The sequence below is a fragment of the Oryzias latipes genome, chromosome 6 (assembly GCF_053564925.1).
Source record: "Oryzias latipes strain Hd-rR chromosome 6, Olatipes_Hd-rR_3.1".
Lineage (NCBI taxonomy): Eukaryota > Metazoa > Chordata > Actinopteri > Beloniformes > Adrianichthyidae > Oryzias > Oryzias latipes.
This window is the reverse complement of record NC_136242.1, coordinates 32472778-32495605: the sequence shown is the minus strand read 5'-3', so window position 1 is coordinate 32495605 and position 22828 is coordinate 32472778. Positions and strand designations below refer to the sequence as shown.

Sequence of the window (22828 nt, the reverse complement as noted above, 5' to 3'; positions counted from 1 at the left end):
TGTCCCATTTCTCACAGGGTTTTGTGTATCCTTTGATTGTGTTGCCTATTCCAAAACCTGAGCTCAGTGTTCCAGTTTTTTTAGATTTGTTTCTAACAAATGTGTTGTGGAAAGAAAGTGACTTTAGTAATCGTTGTAAATAATAAACACAAATTCCTTATTAAAGCATTTGGAAAACCTTGGCATTTAAATAATTATGTAAAGTGTATGAAAGCCTGGTTAAGTTTTGCACTCTAACAACCTCTTACTAACATCGACCTGCATTAGAGAATAGTTTGATGTTAATTCAATTTTAAGACTCAAACATCTGCATGGCGATAAACTCTTGCCCTGCGAGATTTCCTGGTTGTGGTTTGGTTAAAGAGACTTTTGGAGATAAAACTGCAAACATTACATGCGTCCCTTTGGAGAAAAAAAAAAAAGCATCTGCTAAACAAGTAAATGTTTCTCTTTGTCAGGAAAATGGGTCTCATCTGTGGAGTGACTAAACACGGAGTTTTTACCAGGCCTTTCCGCTTTTGCATTATTGTGCGAGTGACAGAGAGTCATGATTCTTTGCTAATTGACTATTAAAAGAGGACAGGAGCCAATCAGGAGAGACGCATCTGGCCTCTTTGAGGAGCCTCCGACTAACATGCGCATTATCACGCGAAGAGGCAGCCGTCTGATTAAAGAGGTGTGACTTAGCATGTTAATACTGGCCCCTATTTCCATTATTTATGAATTGAAGGAAAGTCATCTTTAATTAGGGCGACCCTGCCATTCAACGAGGGCGTTAAAGGTTATTTTGCTGCCGCTTAGTGAAAAGTAATTTTATTTTTTTTGGTGTCTAATGATGTTTTATATTTTTATCGATGTCCCAAAGTTGGATTATTTTGTTTATTTTGGTTTTTATGCATATTTGAATCAACTTATGCTTTGGGATATTCAAGCTGAGATCTGGTTCGTTTTACTGCACATTAGCAGGGATGCATGCAAAATGCATGAGACTGTATTTAATAAGCAAAATGTATTAAGAATCAGACTGCAGATTATTAATAATTAACTTCTCCGGCGTGAACATTTTAGTCCTTTTCCCGTCCTTGTTCTTCCACCGCGGTTTCATCTTCTCCTCCCACTTTTGGGGGGGAACTTGTCCTTGAACGCCGGCCAGCCCTTTAATGACTGCTGTTACAGGGGAAGTGCTGAGGCGACGGTGAATCTCGAAGGACAAGGTCTCCCTCCTCCCTTCCTGCTATTCTCTGCTTCACGTGGTAACTTTGGTATCCAAGAAACTGGTTGGTGCAGTGACAGCAGCGGCTGCGGCGGCAGCAGCAGGTATGCGGAGCGTTTCAGGCGTAAACACAGACATGGGCTTGCCCGCCAACAGGGAGGTTTGTGTCTGAGGACAGAAAGCTGAGACATGAGCTTGATGGTGAGAGGAGGGCATAAGATGGACAAATACCGGGTGACGGGCAGCGTGGGGAAACCCCAGCTGACCTTGAGGACACAACTTAGAGGTAAACGTTTCGATTTTTAAGGAGCTTAAAGGTCAAAAAAGGTTAGAAAACACGTCTGAGGAGTTTGATGGCTTCTTTTATGAATGCATCACTAAAATATCTCACAACTTTCTTGAAGAAAAAAATTAGGATTGTTCACACTTAACCTCTGCCCTAACCTCTTATTTTTACATCTGAAGCTAAATTTAAACGTTAAATCCAGGGTATTTTTACTAAAACTTATTTTTGTTGAATTTTTATCAGAAATTCTTAAAGTTTAGAGACAGAACTTTAAATTTTAAATATTTTTTGCAAGATATTTGATGTCCTCTTCTGGAGTTGTTGAGAATATTTTCTGTATGATTATATACTTTCCTTTTTTTTCTTTCTCTTTCCAATCATGTCTGAGAATCTGAAGATTGTCACAGCTCTTTAACACCCCTATAGAACACAGGAGATAACTGGATGTGTCAAAAACACAACTTTAGATAAGAGGAAACCTTTAAAGGATCGGTTGAACTTGTGAATCGGCCAACCTTTGATGTGCTTTTCAGTAAAAACGCCAGAGTAGTCTGATTACAAAGCTGAATGCATGCTTACATTTCATCTGCAGAGTAAATCTCTAATCTAAATGATGAGTTTTAGACACAAAAATAAAAAAACACAAGGATCGAACAGAAGTCATACATTTATCATATTTCGTGACATTTTTAGATGCCACTTTTTGTTTGCAGCTTTCACTTTTGCAACTGAAAATGAATGTCTTATTAGAAATTCTGAAAACTTTCCTGTGAGAAAATGTAAAAAATAGTTTCATTTTCATTTCAGTCACTTTGCTTTTTTATTATTTTTAAGAAAACATGACTTTAATGAGTTCATAGATCTGGTATGGTTAATTTCTACATCAACAAAGAAAAAGTGAGACATCTTTGTCCATGCATATTAGGTAAATAAAATGTGTTTTTTAATATAATTTGGCTTTTTTTTTAAATCCATGATCATTTGTGCATCCCCACCAAAAAACAAACGACCTGGTAAGATTACAGAATGTTCTTAAAATGGACAAACTACATAATTTTAACTATTGTTGTTATTCTAATATGTAGAATTTCAAAAAAATGATATTAGTCTTAATTGTTTAACCATCGTGAAATTATGTTTTGTCTAAGCATAAAATTGCATTTTGGTTGTGAATCAGTAGCACATGAGAAAAAAGCAGTTTCAAAAATAGCTCATTATTATAGACGTAGAAAATACTCCATAAGCTCCCTGCTCTGCTCCATTCTGATCATCCATGAACGTCTCTGTTTTTCTCGTCTGAGCTGGAATCTGGACCTAAACTGGATGGTTCCATCATTTCTGCTGCACCGCTAATGTTGTATTGGGCCTGCAAGCTGGTGGGAAAGCATGCAAACAGAGGGGGGGGGGGGGGGGACCCCTGAGGCGATAAACTCCTGACACTCTGTAGAAACTATGCCCCACACGCATTTTTTATATTGGCTAAAAACGGCATGATTACAACAGATCAAAGTGGAACTTTAAAGAGAAAGTTCCGTTTCTTTGCTCTTTGTTTGATGAACTTTTCCAAATATGAGGATTGCCAGGCTCCACTTTACACACAGATTCTATGATTATGTAATAAAAGGAGGAAACAGGAAGCAGCTGAGCCGCTCAGCCAAACGTAAAGTTTGTTTAGCGGCTCCTGCCGTTGAGGCGTGTAGATAGGATCACCGTCGGCTCTTGCACAGTGTGTGGCATCTTCTTCTTTGTGCGTTTCAGCGCTGACATGGTAACACATCCCCCACGTTGAGAAACAATAGGCATTGGAGAGGACCGGGTTGGAGGAGGGGGAAGTTGCGGGCGGGGTTGTAATGTCTGCTTTGTCCACAGCACCTTTGATAAGATGCTTAAATGTTCTTTTTTTTTTTTTTTTTTTAATTTTCATAGAGGAACTTGTGTGGATTGTAAATAAGGATTTATGTGTATCTTTTATGTCGGAACAGCAGGCAGACCCGTCATCGGGGGTCCAGATGGTGCGCGAAAAAACCTTTTTAAATCCCTCAAGCAGAATATTAACACCCCCCCCCCCCCCCCCACCTCAGACGGACACGCACACGCATAATCACAGTCCATACTTCCAACTGACAGCCCCCCCCCCCACGCACAAACACTCTCTGATGGAGTCCACTTTGCTTTTATCCTCACTACATCAGTCTTAGTCAGCTCTGCTGTTACTGACGCCGGTTTAAGGCCTGATTGGGGGGGGGGGGGGTGATATGGAAGTGTGAGGACTTTAAAACAAGTCATTGGTTCCATTTTTTTTTTCAAAATTTTATAAGTTATTGATCTGCTAAATCTATCCTGCATCCAATTCAGACACTGCCCCATCATTGCATTTCTGTCTTTCAGCTGTTTTAGCATCTTTCATCCTTAAACGTTCGAGTAGCATTTTGTTTTTTTTTCACGCAGAGATGAACCAATTTAACTCTCTGTTCTGGGTCAGTTTCACTATTTAATCAAACTACTGCACCAGGATGTTTAGAATGTAAACTGGATCATTTGAAGGTTGTTCGGAGTTAGCTGTTCTGCACTGTTTTATTCCAAAGTCACAGGAGAAACTCTTTAAGCTGCAGCAAAACCATCTCCAGCTGGGAATGTTTCCTCTTTAAAGACAACTTGCATGTGAACATCCACTATTTTCAGAGAAATTGTTGTTTTGGGCATAAAGAAGGAGATGTACTGCTTCATTTAATTAATTCATGGAAAAGGTCTGAAACTCGCCTTTTACTCGTTTGGTGTTACATTTTTACAGAGGTTATCCGCTAATGTTTTGCTTCTTTGGCTACATGTTCTTTTTATTTTCATTTTTGTTCCTTTGCTAAATGAATTTATCTCAACTAAAAAAAGTGAACATTGAGAGAAATTGGGCTTGATTGATTTGTTTCTTTTAGTATTTTCAGCAATGAAAACAATTAAGGAAATGTATTATATATATTTTGTGTGTGTATATATATATATAATCAAATGTTTCAAATATTATTTCATTTTTAAAAAATAAATAAAAGAAAATATGTAATCTTTTTGACATTATATTGCATTTCTGCACTTTTATTAAAGTTATTAATACTTTTTCAAAGTCTAAATTACACATCAAGAAACAAAGATAAACCTCTTCAAATCAAATCAAACTTTATTTGTATAAAACTTTTCCAACTAGTTTTTCTCAAAGTGCTTTACGTAAAACATAATAAAAAAACTCCGACTCAAGTTCACAAAATATTCTGGCACTGGATCCCCCCAGATCTAAAAAAGAGCAGGACCCGGGAGATACCATTCCAGTCACAAAGACTGGAGTTACAACTAACATTTAAAATAAAGAAAAGTTCAAACAGATAAAAATAAGTAGATAAATGAACCTTAATAGACAGATGCAGATCAGTGAAAGTGAATAAAAGATATCAAACACGTAAAAAGAGAAAAAATAATGTAAAAATCAAATAAATTATCATTAGAGGGTATTAGAACACTATTCCAGACATCACACGACATGCAATAAAGATGTTAATGCGGTTAAAAAGGCTTTGTCTACTTTTTTTTGCATTTGTTTTTTGAAAAGTTTAGCTATAACATTTCTGGTTGAACATTTTAAAAAGCAAAATGAATATGTACTGCATTTTTTTAAGCAGTTTTTTCATGGCATGTATGTCTTCACTTTTTATTTCTCTGTTGTTTTGAATGTATTATTCTGATTCGGTTCTGCTGTCATGAAGCTCGGACCGCCGCCGCCTTCCTTCCTGAAATCTGTCTCCTTTCGTTTTTTCCTCATGGGCTGCTCTGGTGAGAGAAACCAGGTCAGCTCGGTCAACCAGGAGGCTTTCTGGGTGAAACTTGCCGTGATTTTCCGAACACTCGGAAACTAAAGAATCCAATAAATGATCAGTTGTTTTCTTCTTCTTCTGTTTACCCTGGACTTTAAATCCACTTTTATCAGACAGCGTGGTTTGTGGATCATGTCATTCTCATGAGGATATTATTGTTTTTCCAGCCTCAACTATATACTTTTCTCTTTAATCTTTTATGTGCATAATAAGAACATATCACAGACATGCTAATGAGGGTTTCTGTCTCAAAGGACTGGAGTGTAAATGTAAATCTTTTCATTTCTAAATAAAAACAAGTCTGCAACACACAATTTTGGGTTTTCTGAATTGACTTTAGGTACTCGCACGACTTCTAATCCAACAGTTTTTCATGCTGCATGACGCATAACTGCCTCTTTTGTTTTTCGCAGCGAGAAGAGGCAAAACTCCCTGTTTCCAGACCAGAAGTGCAGAGGACGAGACCTGTGTGGCCGTCAAAATCGAGCAGTCTTTAGGTAAGCATCGACTCTTCTCTGTTCATGTTTTTATACCGTTCTAAGCCCTTTGTCTCATTTTCATGTTCTAGTAGGTTCTCCTCATGAAGCAGAATCTGGAGGCTTGTTTAGATTCACTCATCTGGTTCTTAGTGAGGGAGCTACTGTATAATTCAATTGAAAAATGTTTAATTTAAAAAAAATTGAAAACATCAGCTCATATGTGTGAAGTAAAGGTCACTTCAGTGTCTGAATAGGTTCTAAATTTAATCTATCACCTCTTTGGTTCCTTTTTTTTTTCTTTTGCTCACTTTATCTTCAACCTTCTCCAATATTCGATGGCACTCTGTAATCATCTTTATCAATTTCTTCTCTTTCCTGTTTTTATGGTCCATTTATTTTATTCCTCTTTTCCTCATTCTTCCCCTTTTCCTAGTCTAGTATCTTTCTTTTCTCGCAAATGTAACTATTTGATGTTGGCTCTGTGGTTCTCTTTCTCCTGGGTCCTTCTCTTTTAGATATTGTCCTAACATGTCCCTCCTCTCAGAGGTCTTATTTGGTCTGTGTTTAAATTTAAAGTGAATAAAAGTGAATTATCGTGTGTGTGAAGCAGAAAAAAAATCCCTCACAGTGATTTTTTTTGTGTTAAACCGGACAGTAATGCACTGAATGATCAGGGAGGGAGGCGATAGAAAACCAAAATATATTGAGTTTGCATCACCTTCTAAAATAACTTAAACATTTACAGAATGGTGTAAAATCTCTAAGCAAGTTTAAAAAATGACAGTGAACAAAGAAAGCTTTCAAAAGTATTAAAAAATAGAATTTTTTATCACAAAATACAATGTGGACCAACAAACCAAACAACAAAAGTCTGTGTTTCTACCTTTTCCCTTCATACCAGCATCAATTCTTAGAGGCTCGTCTGCATAAATTCAAGAATTTTGTAGAATTGTGGGACTGTAGTCAGGTGTATCATCAACTAGTCATAAAGAATCGGTGCTAAAACTCAAGGGGGTTAAATTCTGGCCATGAACTTGAACAGAACCGGTGTGTTGGAGACTTCCAACTTTGTAAGGAAGAACCAAAAATGAGGCAGTGAAAGACCGCTTTATGTCATGGAAACGATGGGCAAAGCAACGAAACACGCTAGTATCTCCCAGACTAAGGTTACAAGCTTCAAGATGTCTTCAGAAACGCAGAGGATCGTAGGCGCCGTGGTCGGCAGCAGATCAAAGACGCATCGAGCTCATCACCCTTCGGAATCAGAAGATGACCAGCAGTGGCGTCTGCGCCGATCTGGCAGAAACCAGCAGGACTCATTCATCCACTGTCAGGAGACGTCTGATCAGAAGGGTCAACCCGATCCCTGTAAATGCAGAATTGGTTCTTCTCAGTGCTGAAAGATACTTACCCATCATGCAACACCACGAGGGAGGCGCAGGATCTTCTGCGGCAGCACAACGACCCCAAACATCCAACCGGAAGGTATCTTCAGCGTGAAGAAGACCGAGACTGGGAGGGGCTTGATCTGAGAATCGTGGAGTGAAGATGCAGAAGGATGTGACAAAACCTTCATCCACAGAAGATCTGTTGTTTTGAGCCAAGATCTTTCAATTACTGTGCAGGCGTACCGAGAAGAACTGATGCTGTTTGAGAACAAAGCTAGGAAATCCCAAATTATTTTAATTCAGATTTCTCTTTTGTTTATTTATTGCAATTTCCTGATTGATAAAAATCTAATGATCAAGACGTTTATTTCAGAAACCTTTTTGTTTACAGCCTTTTTTTTACGATCTTTTGCACAATGCTGTATCTTTTTTATCATCTTAGAAATAACCTTTGAGGAGTTTTTTTATCTTTTGTCAACTATTGAATCAGAGCACCAAACTTTGAGACGTTTACTTTAAACTGATTTCAACCTGAAAGATTACAGATAAACCTCAAAGTCTCCCTTTAAAGTAAGTATTGCATTCTTAGGTGAGAGTGAAAACAAAACAGAGCTGCAACGATCTGAGAATTTTCTGAGGAAGCCGTTTGGGATCTATTCACCTTTCATCGCTTTCTGCCTAACGAAATGTAAACGCAGATGACATAATCCCACTATGGGGGTGCTTTAGGTTAAACGTAAGGATCAGATGTGTGATCTGGAGCACTGAAGAGGACACTTTGGTGCAGGAATTTGCTCTGGTCTTACTGGTTTTCACCGAGACCATGTTCTGCATTCCTGGACCTGCTGCTTGACTGAGCACGTTTGATGCCTGATGAGTGATCAATGCACCGTGTGGCTGACAGAAGAGTTGTGTCAGGAGGTGTAAGTGTAAGGTTGGTGTGCACGTCGGTGAATTTACGAGCAGCTCCTCAATAGGACGAGCGCTGTGAAACAAAGCTGTCACACGCTGCAGCACAGCAGCACAGAAAATAGAGAAGCGGGGGTTGCAGTTCCCTCTGATGACTTCTGCAAACGGAGCGTTTCTTCTCAGCGCTGAACTCTCTCTGCATCTGCTCTGGTGTAGCTTCTCGATGCATTTGTGGTCTAATGATGTTGTAGTCCGCCATTTTTTTATGTATTTTTTTGTCTCTGTTCATGTTTGCAGAAGACCTGTGCCTGAGGTGGTGATGAAAATAGCTTTTAGATCTTTCTCAGATGTGACGCTGACAGCTCTTCCTGTTGTGTTTGTCAACCTAACAACAATTGAGTGATGGTTTGCGTGAACTCAAGTTGTCATGTCAACCATATGACCATCATCAAAACCTTTTCAGGGTTCTCTTTTGCCGTTTGAACAGGCGAGCACCTCCTCTAAACGGGTACATTTACAAAGACCCGAATCCCCGACGATGTACTTGATTACTTTGCTGGGTATTGAAACGTGAAAAAAAAATCAGCAGGTCCCGTCAGAATAAGATGCATCTGTGGTTGTGTCTGCGCTCTAAAGAGGCTTCAATGAGGGGGGAGTGAATGAAAGGGGAGGAAGGAGGGAGGAGTCTGGCTGTTTGGTGAATCTACATGCAGAGCTGAGTTAGTTCCCAAGCCTTTCAGAAGCATCATTGAATGCAGCTTTTCTTTCCAACACGGTGAGTGTTATTGATCTTTTGATTCCTAGATTTGTTTTTTGGGGGCTTTTTTGGACTTGTTACTTGTCACACATAGATTTAGTTCATTTCTTCTTTTTTTCTTTTTGCTAAAACATGTCGGTGTTGATCTTCTGTAAAAGTTTGAACAAATTTCCTGTCGGCTGCTCACCTCGCTGCTCGCTTCTCTGTGAAGGCGATGCTGCTGCATGATTCTGGTATAGGACACTTTTTTTTAAGGAAAAGGTTGCTTGCTATGGGAGGTGTAACTGTAGATTTGGCAGGTATGTCTGACCTGCTGGCTGGGTGGAAACGCACAGACAGACAGGTGTGTCTTTTATTTCTCACCTGGCTTGATCACATAACGTCACACTTTAACCAGAAAGTCCTTGAAGGCGGGGCAGCAGTGTAGGTGAGCCAAAGGACAGGTTTGGTGAGCTTGTTTGGTTACATAATCAATTTATCTGAAAATTCTCTCCAACATTTTACCCCAAATTCAAGAACTTTTGCATCTTTTTGATGCTTTTCTGGATTTTTATTATTTCTAAACTGGGATTAAATAAAATCCTGTAGTCATGGGTTGACTAGGATTTCTAAGGCTTTTCTTAAGGTCATTTTTCTGGAAGATGAGAAGCTTTTATTTAACCTGTTTGCGATCTGCTGTTTCTGATATCACTTGGAAAAATTGAAGATTTCAGGTCATAAAAGAAAAAAAAAAGAAAAGCCTACTTCCTTAAAGGAAACCTCAAACATCTGGAATTTAAAAAAAAAGGTTCCCTTATAAGGCCGGAAAAGATAAAGAACTTTAAAAATAAACTCATCCCAGTAACAATCAGAAGTACGTCTGTCTGCATCTCTGGTTATCCAAAAATCCTCAGAAATGTACTTTAATTCCTGAAACCTATTACTGAAAAACATTTTCTTAAAGTTTTAGGAACCCTCCTAATGTATGAACCACAAATATGCAGATCTTGCTGTGCATGAAGCACAAACAGGCTATTTTTGACTTTAGTTTGGATGAGTTTCTATTTTCAGACATGCCTGTTTTTTACTTAATTGATGCATTCCTTTAGCCTTCAAAAGCCTGCAGGCGATTGTTGTGCGACAGAATCTGGAGTTTTATGAGAGAAAAACTCCACTGACCACGCAGAAACTTAAAGTCACACAAACAGAGTTATGTACCTTTTTTTGTTTTTGTTTTTTATTACTGCACTCAAACGGAAATATGCAGTTCTGCTTTTGATAAAAATGACATCTAACTGACGCAAAATACTTTCCATCTCTGAGCTGCTCAGATGCACTGTCCCAAGATTGGAGGTAAATGTTTGAATTTATGGAAGTAAATCCTTTCAAGCTCGATGCGCGCCGCACTAAGGGTTTGCAGCTTTAGGGGAGATTTAAATGCATTTATGTCCCTGCTATAGCTTTAACCTCTTACTGACATGAATGGGGAGAACTTTCACGTTTTGGTTTGGAAAAAGAGCAAAACCATGTCTCGATTTATCTGTCGGAGGGATTATGCGCACATGGTTGAGGCGTGGGAGCGTCTGGGGACGTGAATGGTCACTCCTTAAGAAGCCGCTCTGCTGTTTTCATCTGCAGGACTACCTCCTTATCGCTCCTAAGTGTTTCTGCAGGGAAGAGGCTAGCTGCCTGTAATTTACTGTACACAGCGGCGCAGCATGTCTTCCTGAATATAAGTGTGTTTCCAGATGCAGCAGCTTTTAATTCTGAGGTCACGTCTAAGGCACTACGTACTCCACATCCATGTGTTAGAATTTCAGCCTTATCTTGATCTTAAAGAGACTGTTTCTCTCTTTTATGATACTTGTAGCCTTACACCGGGATTTATTATTTGTTGACTGGAACAACTTTTTGTTTGCTCCTCTTAGGAACATGAAGTTAGCGATGCTGAACCCTCCTTGACCCCAAATTGAATGAGGTCAAAACCAAAACTGTCTTAATTGGTTGAATGCTTTATAGCATTGTTTACCCGTTAGTCTTTATTTATGTTTTTATTTAATTTCTGTATTATAGTATCTTCTACTATTTTTTGGCACTTAGCTCCTACAATTTTTCAGCTGTTTTAACCATTATAACCATTATTATAATTTTAACCAGTTTATTCAAATGCTCAGCTCTTTCAGCTTTTTCCAGTTATAACTTTTGATCCTTCAAATCCTTGAACTTTTCAAGATATTCCAGGATTTCCAGGATTTTTGCCTCCATTGAAACACATAAGGGAATCTTTGGTGCAGAAGCTCGCTTGTTCAAGTCCCGGCTCTAGCATTTTTCACAAAAATATCTTTGTTGTTGTTGTGCTGTTTTCACTTTAGTTATGGTCAACTTTGATAATTTCTTTATTTCATTTTTTTATTTGCCATTTATTACCCTTTAAGTTTCATTTTCAGTTAGCATTTTTCTTCTGGAAATGCAGCTCCTCCTAGTTTGGCTTTAGAGATTCAACCCGTCATCTCCTCAGGGCGCAGAATCCCTTATCGGCAGGAAATTCACACCGTAAGGGACTTGTTCAAATCTTCAGATGAAACCATTTCACCTTTTGTGGACACTGGAAACATATTTACTCAAAAACACTGCTGAAAACCTTGTAGCTCAACTCACAGAAGCAAAGGTCCATTCTCAGAAATACTTGACAGCGGTGGATGCAGTCAAACAAAGGTTCTTTAGTGCTTCTTTAGTAGAAAAATGACGGTGTGAAGCTGGAATTTGCTATTCAGCTTTATTCCTAAATCAGGCAGTGTTTTTGAAAGAACGAAAGATTCCCAGACCAAAAGGACTATGAATCTGCATATGTGACTCTCTTCAAAGACCCACTCCAATGAAAACTGGTGTTTTGTTCCTGTAGCATTTTTCAGATGATGGAGGACAAGGATAAATAAAATTAAGATTAGAATATTGCATTTCTGAGTATTTATAAAAATGCAGTTTGAAAAATATTTAAAAATATTTGTGGCGCAGAAAATACACCGGGCTCCCTGCACCGCTCCATTCTGATGCTTCCACTGTCAGATCCATGAACGTCTTTGTTTTCCTTGTCTGAGCCTGAATCTGGATCTAAACTGGTTCATTATTGCTCACCGTTTTTATTGCACCTCTAATCTTAGTTTGGGGGGATGTGAGGGGCTGTACGCCGGCGGGAGAGAGTGGAAACAGAAAGACTGGTGGTGCTACACACCAACAGTCTATCCACAACTCAGAGGTGAATTTCTGAAGAGCTCCTGCTGCTCTGCAGAAACTATGTTCTAGACATAAGTGTTTTTATTTTTAAAATTTTGTCTAAAAACAGCAACACCTTAATTAAAAGAGCCCTGAAAACGCTTTGACAATGGATCAGAAGATGATCAGAGTGGGACTTTAATGTCAAAAACACACGCTTTGAGCATCTTAAAAAATGTAAGGAAATGTGGTGAAAGTGGAAGATAAATGTGCTTCTGTCTTCCTGACATGAGGTCCTCTGGGAAAACACAAAGTCAACACCAGCTTTTGCAAAGAAACACAGAAAACTGAAAAGATTTCGAACATTTGAACTCTTTCTAATAAGTATATTTTAAAGCAGCAAATCAAGCATAAAAACTGCGACAGTTCATCTTTAAAAGTTTCAGAATGGAATGTTTGACAAACAAAACTCTTTCTATTATTATAAATAATCATTTATTTTGACTATATATGTGAAATAAAAACAGATGCAGATGCTGCCTCAGGACTGTTATGATGGCGCTGCCTCCATGTCCCAGACATGATCGCACAAACCGATTGTTATGTAGGTCCTGGCTCGCATTATTCTCACGACCTGTTGCTGGTTGTTTTCCTGCGACGCCTTCGTGTGGCTCAGAGGGGAAGCCAACCGCCTAATCAAGAGCAATTTCTCAGGCAGCCCTCGTAATTAATTGGTTATTTTGGAGCCGTGTTTGGAACCAAACGCGGCGTGGGACTGTTTCCAGGCAGACAGCTCCTTGATCTGCTGTCTTTAATTATGGTCAGACTGTAAAAATAGAGACCGTGACCATATGATTTCTGTGGTTGTTTATTTCTCATTTTCCTCCAGTATTGGTAAGATAAAGATCAGTTGAGGAAAAATAAATACGGGGCACAGAGCAGCCTTTTTTCACCAACTAACACTTTTTTTTTTAAAGATGCTGCAGCTGGAGGACCACAATACACATACAAATACAATAAATAAAGATTTATAAAACCTTAGAAAACCCTAGGAACTCAAAGTTTACAAATATTTTTAGACAATGATTTCATCAAGAAGCAAAGATCCCTTCCTAATGATTTCAAATGTTTCTTTCTGCATTTTTGTGCTGAAATGCTTAAAAGTAGTTACACCAAGGACCAGGAGCTGCTCCCCTCTGCAGCTCCTGGTCCTAGACTGCATTACTGCATGTAGTGCATTGATTTTTGCATCCAGCAGCAGAGCTTTTTGGTAAATTAGGGCCATTAATGGCTGGAAAATGGCTGGTTTAAAAAAAAGGCTCCTAAAATAATGACCATAAGTGCTCAGAGTTGCATATTTGTCACACTCGTGCACGGTGAGTTCAGAAAGAGGACGTTTGCTGTCATCACAAACACTCGCTGTCTTTGTCCGTTCCTCCATTAAAGCGGTCGTCCCGCTCTGTCCACACGCTTGTGTTGGGCCGTCCGTGGCCAGCTGTTGGTCTCACTGGTGCTGATGTCGTCCGAGCTGAAGCATTCGAAGTTCGGCGGGAAACCCTGGCTTTCTTTGGCTGGACGTAAACCTTTTGGGGACGAGAATCAAACTGAATTTTGTTCAGTTTCTCATCCGTCCTGTAGAGAAGTGTGTGTGCCGAAGCTTACCGCGGCTGCTGAAGAAGCCTCTGAGCCAACATTTAGCTGCAGAAGGTTTAAGGAAGATAAATCTACAGAAACTAAGAAGGAAATCTTCAGGACAAGCGGTAAAGCTGACATGCAAACAAAACTGCTGTAAATTTGGGGGATTCAAAAAGAAATACTGTTGCATGTCTGCAGAATTAAAGCTTTTTTTGTCGTATATAAGTAAAAAATATGTCATTTGTAATTTTTTTTTATTAACTTGTTTAAATAATTTGTGGCAAAAAAAAGTGATGAAAGAGTTCCTCCCAGGTGTCCCATCGTCTGTTCCGCTCTGACCTAATGTCCGTTTGCCTTTCAGCTCTCGGCAGCAGCAGCCCGCTGTGCAAGCAGAGCAGCGTGCCCATTGTGCAGGCGTGCCTTAACAGGGCCACTGAGGCGTCCGCTAACAGGAGCAAGGCGAAGGTCAATGGAAGAGCTCCGAGCAGCAGGCCTCGGCTGCCGTCTAAACCTCAAGGTAGGGACGACGCTTGTGCGGATGCTGCAGAGCGAGGTCACATGACCCCTTCTGGTTCACGTGTTAAAGTTCAGACATGCACAGACGTATTATTAGGGGGTCTTGAGTGTGCTTACCGTTTCAATCTAAAAGCTAAGCAGATCGGTGAGCCTGGAGATCAATGAACATCTTTTATGTGAGATGAGTTAATCATTGCACCGAGATAAGGCCGCATACCTCCATTCTTTCTACTGCCTTAAGTCCACACAGGATTCAACTGCAAACAGTTCAGTTACATGTGCAGAGTTGGGCAACTTGTTTGTGAAACCATGGACGTTTAAGCCCTAAAGTGTCACTTGGGATGTGTTGTACTGCCCCCTTGAGCACCAGAAGTGATACTGTGGGGTAAATGTTTTCACTGTCTTCCCTGCAGTGCCTCCAAAGCCGGCACACCTCCTGAGCCCCGTGACGGCGCCAACCTTTTCTCCGCTGCGCAACGTCCACCCTCAACCGTTCAAGCCCAGAATGGAGGAGAGCGGAATCAAACCCGCGGCCACTACCCGAGAGAGAATCCGGGACAAACAGTCCAAGGTGTCGGATCTGATCAGCCGCTTCGAGGAGAACAGGTAGCGCCTCACAGTTTTGTGGCAAAGCTGGAGGAACTCTGTGCTTCTGCTGGGGATTTTGCACAATTAAACTGCAGCCTGCTCCTCTGGTTAGATTTATCCAACAATCTGGACCAACAGCCTCTGTCATAATTTACCGGTTTTGCTCAACCGGCCTCCTCTACGTCACTCCAAGGCTTTTGCAACAAAGTGACCTTCCTTTGGTGAAGGAAAGAACCGGCAAACGTTTCTGACGTTTCGTGCTCCGAAGCGGAAGAGTTTGGATCCTCAGCTCTGACTGGTTGATTTTTCTACAGATGAGAGCTGGGGGGGTGGGGATTAGTCTGTGCCTGACAAGCCAAGCTTTAGTGGAGGGGGAGGGGGGGGGGGGGGGGCTGACAGGAGATTTCTTCAGGCGAGGTGACACACGGGTCACTTTCTGTAGTGAGATGAAGCCCAGGAGAGGGAGGTAGGGTGAACCTTTTTTTCTCTAGATTCAATCGTTTTTGTCCATTCGAACTCTTTAAATCTGACTTGATGTCGCCTCTAAAAATGTCAATAGACACAAAAATGCCAATGTTTTCAAACCAGATTATTGTCAGCAGTAGAAGTGTTTCCTTTCCCTCAAACTTTTCACATTCCCAGCTCCCGTCTGACTGAACATTTCAGAACTGGGTTAGTGATTTCAGCCTTTGAGTCCAAGTTGTTTGCGTGGATCGAGGTTAATCGCTGCGATCTGCCGCGTCGGTTTCATTCAGATGGTGTCGGGCTTGTGGGGATTACCCCTCTGGTGGTGCTGGAAGAGATAGAGGTGAGCACAATTAGCCCACTAATGTATTAATCTGGTTCACATGGTAGTCTCTCACCCCGATGGTCACGCTGGAAGTAAAACTGCTCCTCACCGCCACGTCTGGAACGCCACCTGAGCCGTTTTGGGACGTTTACTCACAAACTCTGCTTCACTTTAACATCAAATGATGTCTGTCTGCAGCAAATCCTGGTATTGTTCTGTCCTGTGCAGAGGTGACGACATTTGGTTGGACATAGATAGAAGTCAGGCAGCTATAAGCCCTGAAGTGATTCATCTGCGGAGTTCTTCGCGCCTGCTGCCGTTCTTCCTCTATTCATGCGAGCTTCCTGTTTTGTACCGCTTGTAACCCTGTATTACAGCAGAGCACGCTTCTTGCATCAGTACAGTTTAGATTACAGATAGGGGGGAATTGCCAGACATGGTGATAGTTTAAGAGCTTCAGATTGCATTGGTTTTTCAGCAGAGCTGCATTGGGATGGCGTCTGTCAGCAACAGAGGCTGTTTGCTGTGAGGCGGGAGATCCGGAGAGTCACTCGCTGGGGAAACGGCTGCAGCGGCTGCGGCTACAGGATGTGGAGCAGCTGTATTTGCAATAGTGCCTTTTATCTCTATGTTGGCTCCATTTTTGGGCTGCAGATCGTACGTTCTTCTAATTATTGAACCCTTTTAGTTCAGCAGACAGAGAAAAAAAAAAGTTTAGTATGACAGTAGTACCTCTGTGGTTGAAAGTAGGGCAGTATATCGCTCTCTGGGACTTCACCTTATCCTGTTTGTTACTGGGGTTAGGCAGCAGGTCATGGAGATGTTTGTGCACCTCCCCGACTTTATTTTTAACTCTCACACTCGTGCACTGAAGTATTCTGTAACGCCGGCAGAACGCTGTCTCGAGCAGATACTGTGCAGCCTCCTGTAGGGGAAGGTTTTACTCCTGTGCCGGTCTGACACACTTCCTCCTTTGCTTTTCCTCTCTTCCTCCAGACACACAGACAACAAGCGAGACGGCTCCCCTGTCAAACCCGTCGGCAAGGCTGCCCACGTCGGCCCGGCTCCCCGTGCCCACCAGAGGACGGAGGCCAGCAGGATTCAGGAGAAATTCTCCCCTGCGCCGGCGTCAGCGCAGGATGCCCAGAAACCAGCGACTAACGGGGTGCTAGTGCAGACCAAGCAGGGCATGGAGCAGGAAGAGGAGAACCACGGCAGCCTGGAGATAACGACTGCAGGGCTTTTAAATGGAGATATGGGGTGCGCCGAACGGAGCGATGACCTTTCACCTCCACATGTGGAAAGGACTGTTTCAGAGAGAAACGCTGAGAACAACGCCGGGAATAAAGCCGAGACGGAGCAGAGGACAGAGGAAGCCAGCACCAACCATAATGTAGGTGTTTGTTTGTTTTCTCTTTCCTGCCCTGCAGCATCATTTATCTGAATGTACATTTTCATACCCTGCATGTACGGCCTCTATTGGTTCTCCTCCTGGTCTCTCTTTTTTTTTTTAAGGTTTTAGAACATTTTAATTCCATCCATGTAATTTTTTAGGCTTAAGGGACAAACAGTCTGTGTGTCTGATTGATGTGCAGCTGTTGGAAACGTGAGAACAAAGTCTGGACAGATGTTGAACACTTGAGCGTAAGAGCGTGCTCTGGGGACCTCCCCCATGACAGCCAGCGGAGGCAGCTGTTGTCTGCAGGATAAAAATACCTCAGGGCTGAGAATGGTCTCTGTCGTCTCAGGGAGGACGCTTGTTGCCTCGGCCTGAGGTTTATGCCACTAACCTGTGAAAACAGCTTCCTGTCTATTGTGATCCAAACTGGGTGGTTTTGTCTGGGCTTTGAGTGGCTGTATTTCCCTGTTCAATTAGCATTCAGTAACTCGACTAACAATGTGGTTGAACAAATTTAAAAATGACTTTTTAAGCATTTACGGTCTACTTCTGCAGGAGCTGAAAGCTGTGCAGGCTAATGAAGAGTATAAGGAAGTAAAAAGCTGAAAAAAAAATCTACTGTTCGACAAAACATTGTAAGACCACTATTGATTTAAAAAAACACGTGTATTTGTCTGATGATGGAGGACAAATGTAAAGAAAATTGAGCCTAAAATCACATTTCTGATTATTTCTTTATTCAAATAGTTGTGAAATCAGGAGCAGACGCAAAAAACATTTTGAAAAAGGTCGTGTTTGTGACATAGAACATACGCAGGGCGGCCATAAGCTTCCAGTCTTTCTTTTCCTGTCTCTCCTGCCGCTCTGCAGAAACTTTGTCCTAGAAAACGACACAGTCTTTTAGATTTTGGCTAAATCCTCATTGGAAGACCACTGGGAACGCTTTTACAACAGATCAAAGGATGATCAGAGTGGGACTTTAGGTTTTATAAGTCCAACATAATTTACAAAAAGTCTTGTTCTGATTTTGCACCACAACAGAAGCAGCAAAAAATGGTTTTCCAAGCAAATTTCTCAGATTATTAATCGCCTACATTACCCACAAGTCATTTGGGGAGTGTAAAAGCACGCCTCAGCCCTGCTTTATGATCCAGCTAACATAGTTTTTCCTTTAATCAGACACTCTGACTCTCATTTACGTGTTGAATGGCAGCGTTGCTTACATTTTAATCCCAGCCGCCCAGAGAACATGTTTCATGTGAAGCAAAGATTATTCTATGACACATCTTGGTCTGTTTTTAGCTTCATATATTTAGCCTCTGCTGATCAAAGTGCTGATAAATTTTAAACAGATGGTTCAATGAAATATGAGAGCAGCCAAATGATGCCTGGAACAGTTTCTGGACTTTTACTGAATAGAAGCTCACCTTTACCTGTAGAACTCCAGGAGAGACACATTTTTTGTGCTATTTTTGTGCTCTATCACAAATAAAATGTTTACATCATTAGAATGTATTTGCAAAAAAACTTTGCATTTTATGTCACTCAAACATTTCCTTTAAAAAGGTTGTTTGGAAGATCGAGTTACATTGAGTGGACTGGAAAAGTGACGGTGTTTTTGGAGGAAGACGAGCATGCATGTTGTAAAAGTGTAGATCCGATCATCAGACACGTACAAAGGGACTTTAGCAGAACATTGTAAATGCATGTTGCTAACAAATTAGAGGAAGTGTGGGTCTGGCTGCTCTCAGGTCACTGGAATCAGAGGAACGTGTGGTTACGCATGAATTCTCCTGTATGATCACAGTGAGACACTAAGAGGAAAGGTTGGTGTTCTTTCCAAAGCAAAAGTTTGAACGATTTATCAGACAGGACGGGCTGTCCCTGTCGAAATACTAGATCAATGTTCAAATGTTTCAAATTTACACCGTTTCTTTAAAATATAGATTTAAGTTTTCGTCCAAAAATGATGAAAACCAGTTTTCCTTTGACTGGCAGAACTTCCAGGGAGTAAATGAGGAATTCTTCCTTAGAGACTACCTGGGAAAATGCCTTAAAATTCAACCTTAGGAGACGACTGTCGATGAATTGGATGAATGAGTGCAACCTTTTCAGTGAAGTTCTATTCCATGAGTATTAAGTTGTTTGCTGGGATATTTTTTTTACCCCAAATTAAATCTGTTATTTTCTTTTTATAAATGCATCACACATGCATTTCCTATTAAACAGATACATTGAGTTAAGGGCTTTCAAAAAATACATTTTTTCTCTAATTTCTCTGTAATGGTTTACTTTTTATTGTCTACAAAGGACGGTTGGCACAAATAAAAGTACTTTCTTTCTGTATTCTGGATGTGATATTAAAGCATTTCATCCACTGACACAAACTGTGCAGCTCCAACTACACTTTCTACAGTTATTGTCCATAATTTCATGTCCATTAAAGTCCAGCAAGGTTTAGGATTATTGCAAACCTTTTCCTCTTAAAGGACGTCGTAACTGTAAAAGTGATGGAGGAGGACTTACTGAAGAATGGGGGGGGCTGGTCATCAAAAGCCCCCACTGAGGTTGTCGTGTGTGCCGGTGCTACCACTCGCACCCACAATGACCGATCAGCCACTGAGATGCTTTTGCTAAATGCTCTTTGGCTTCAGTCTGGTGTCTGAAGGCTTCATGTTGCAGCTCAGAATGGAAAGTTTCACTTTTGCTTCTTGGGCATTTGTGGGTCGGTGAACGTATAAATAACCACTTTAGCTTCGAGAGTTCAGTGGGCCGTCGTTCGTTTGGGCAGCCGGGCTGAGACGTGTGTCAGTCAAAGCAGACAGATGAACAGAGCAGAGAATGAATCACTTTCAGGGAATGAAAACGGTGAAGGTTTTCTTACGTTGTTGAGAAAAGCTTTTAACATATTGCTTTCTTTGTTCAACTTTTTACTTTTTTAAATTCTGTGATTCCACTGCAACTTTCATTGTTCAGTCTCTGTGCAAAAGCTGGAGGAATAAAATCTAGAGTTTTTACTTTAAACAGTACAGAAGCAAAGAAGTAGTGCTAGGTTTGATAAGTTTAAAACAAATTTTCCTTGCGTGTCCAGGGGAGGCAGCTTCTTCATCTCAGTTCATCCCTGCATTTTGAGCAGCGACCTTTGAAGGTTTTGTTGGTCCTCAGCTTTGAAACTCGGGTGGTCTGGAGTTCAATTTCTCTAAAACAGGAAGTTGGAAGTGGTCCTTTTTTACCAAGAACAGTTGTGGTCCAGAACACTTCTTTCAGGAAACTGAATTTCTATTCTGCTCTCAGTTAAGCAGAAAAGGATCAGAGTCGCAAACGACTGAAACTCTTTAGGTTCGCTGTCGTGCAGTTTGGTAAAAGTGAAAAAAACTAAACTTCTTAAACGTTCAAATCCTCCATGTTTTTAGGAGACAAAAGAGCAGAAGCTGTTTAAAATCGCCAGTGAGCTCCTGCACACAGAGAAGGCGTATGTGGCACGACTTCACCTGCTGGACCAGGTGAGAAAACCACTGAAACCCCGTCTGACTTTGGGTTTCAGACTCTCCATGAGTACATTTCTGCGTCTTGCAGCAAACATTCAAATCTGAGTCGTCTTCTGTAGGTGTTTTGCTCCAAATTAATGGAGGAGGCCAACAAAGGAACCTTCCCTGTGGACGTAGTGAAGAATATCTTCTCCAACATTTCGTCCATCCACGCCTTCCACAGCCAGTTTCTGCTTCCAGACCTGGAGAAGCGGATGGACGAATGGTGAGCTTCAGTCGAGCTGCTGAAAACCCAGTTCTCAAACGGTCCACATAAAACGCCCTTCTTTTTTTGTTTTCCTTCCAGGGCATCCACCCCTCGCATTGGAGACATCCTGCAGAGGTTCACACCCTTCCTCAAAATGTACGCAGAGTATGTGAAGAACTTCGACAACGCCATGGAGCTGCTCAAACAGTGGAGCGACCGCTCGCCCCAGTTCAAAGCCATCATTCTGGAGATACAGGTACACGCCGTTCCTCAGGGGTCGGATTTATTAACTAAAGAGGAACGTCTGAACATTTTCTCCAACACTCAGACGTGGTGAGGAGCTCTTAGAGGTTCACATTCCTGCTTTGTGGTCCAATCCAACAGAGTCAGGAGGTCTGCGGCTGCCTGACGCTGCAGCATCACATGCTGGAGCCGGTGCAGAGAATCCCTCGATATGAGATGCTGCTTAAAGACTACCTGAAGAAGCTGCCTGACAAACACCCGGATGAGAGGGATGCACAGAGTACGTCAAATACAAAAAGAAAAAGTCCACATTTCAATCATTTGTTTGTTTTTAACCCGATTCTTTTTTTAATGCAGAATCTTTAGAAATAATTGCCACAGCAGCGACTCACTCCAACTCTGCAATAAGGAAATCTGTAAGTTAGCATCTCCTGTAAGTTTTCCCGTGAACTTACGTAACGTAACGTTTCCCGTAAATCTTCCTCCATCGTTCAGGAGAACTTGAAGAAACTGATGGAGATCTACGAGATGTTGGGCGAGGAGGAGGACATCGTCAACCCCTCCAACGAGTTCATCCGGGAGGGACACATCCTGAAGCTGGCGGCCAGGAACACCTCGGCGATGGAGAGATACCTTTTCTTGGTGAGGAAGCAGAGCCTGCTGGGAAATATGCCGAGTACTGATTTAGTCTGCTCCACATAATGGAAACGAGTGAATCGTTTGGTGCTGAGGTGATGCGCACACGTGGGGGTCGTGAAGAACGCTCCATGAATGGGATTGCCTCACCATGTGGTCACGTTCGGGCTTTCATTAGCTGCATGTACAGCGCGTCCCTCCTGCATCATTTGGCTGCATGATGGTTTTTCATTATGTCGGGACTCATTTTCCCCTGTTTTTTTTTCTACCCTCAGTTCAACAACATGTTGTTGTATTGCGTGCCAAAATTCAGCCTGGGGGGGCCCAAGTATACGGTGAGGACACGGATTGGGATTGAAGGCATGACGGTCCGGGAAACCTCCAACGAGGACTACCCGCACACCTTCCAGGTGTCCGGAAAGGAGAGGACCCTGGAGCTCCAGGCCAGGTACTCTGTGTGGGAATTTTTGTCAAATTTAAACGTAGGACTTTAAATTTCTAAGAATTCTCCTTCTTTTTCAGCTCAGAGCAGGATAAGGCCGGCTGGATTAAGGTAAATTCATTTGAATTTCCAAAATTCCCTTTTTCTTTATTTACATTCTCTTTGCTATTTGTTTCCTCAAGAATAAAAGCAGCTCCTGCTAACATTTGATCTGTTTCCACAGGCTTTCCAGGAGACCATAGAGGTCTTCCAGCAAAAGAATGAATCCTTTAAGAACGCCCTGAAGGAGGTGGAGGAAGTTTCGGTTGGTGTTCCTCTGTTCCTCCGTTCGTACGTCCACGCCGTCAGCGGGAGGTTTCACGGCGGTCCCCTCTGTGTTTGCCTGCAGAAAGCTGAGCTGGGGAAGCGGGCCCCTCGTTGGATTCGGGACAATGAAGTGACCATGTGCATGAAGTGTAAGGAGTCTTTTAACGCGCTGACGCGGCGGAGGCACCACTGCAGAGCCTGCGGCTACGTAAGTCCTCCTCCTCTTAAAACTCTGCTTGTTAGCGTGTTCTTGAGGCATTTTTCAGATGTATATATAAAGAAAATTAAGATCAAATTTGCATTTCTGAATATTTCTTGATTTAAAGCGTTGTCACTCAGGAGCAGACGAAAAGATGCAGTTTGAAAAAAGATTGCATATGTGACGTAGAAAATACTTTGCCCCTCATTCTTGATAGCTCTGATATTGCTCACCATTTTGGTTGCAACGCTAATGAGA

General features: G+C 41.5%; 1 protein-coding gene across 7 annotated transcripts in view; it reads left to right on the top strand.

The window, feature by feature from the left end:
• The window catches only part of fgd4a (FYVE, RhoGEF and PH domain containing 4a), a 49528-nt gene that overhangs the window by 23153 nt on the left and 3547 nt on the right, over nt 1-22828 (top strand). For 3 of the 7 annotated variants that reach the window (XM_011476504.4, XM_011476505.4, XM_011476507.3), the window contains exons 2-15: nt 5770-5853; nt 14078-14233; nt 14646-14838; nt 16607-17003; nt 20423-20512; nt 20617-20762; nt 20844-21000; nt 21129-21267; nt 21345-21403; nt 21483-21629; nt 21899-22071; nt 22146-22176; nt 22289-22369; nt 22454-22579. In XM_011476504.4, coding sequence (XP_011474806.1) covers nt 5770-5853; nt 14078-14233; nt 14646-14838; nt 16607-17003; nt 20423-20512; nt 20617-20762; nt 20844-21000; nt 21129-21267; nt 21345-21403; nt 21483-21629; nt 21899-22071; nt 22146-22176; nt 22289-22369; nt 22454-22579 — 1979 coding nt within the window. Of the gene's footprint in view, nt 1-1272; nt 1500-5769; nt 5854-8775; nt 8908-14077; nt 14234-14645; nt 14839-16089; nt 16268-16606; nt 17004-20422; nt 20513-20616; nt 20763-20843; nt 21001-21128; nt 21268-21344; nt 21404-21482; nt 21630-21898; nt 22072-22145; nt 22177-22288; nt 22370-22453; nt 22580-22828 lie in introns of those variants that run through there. The other 4 variants (XM_078949420.1, XM_011476503.4, XM_011476508.4 and 1 more) reach the window with 4 other exon arrangements.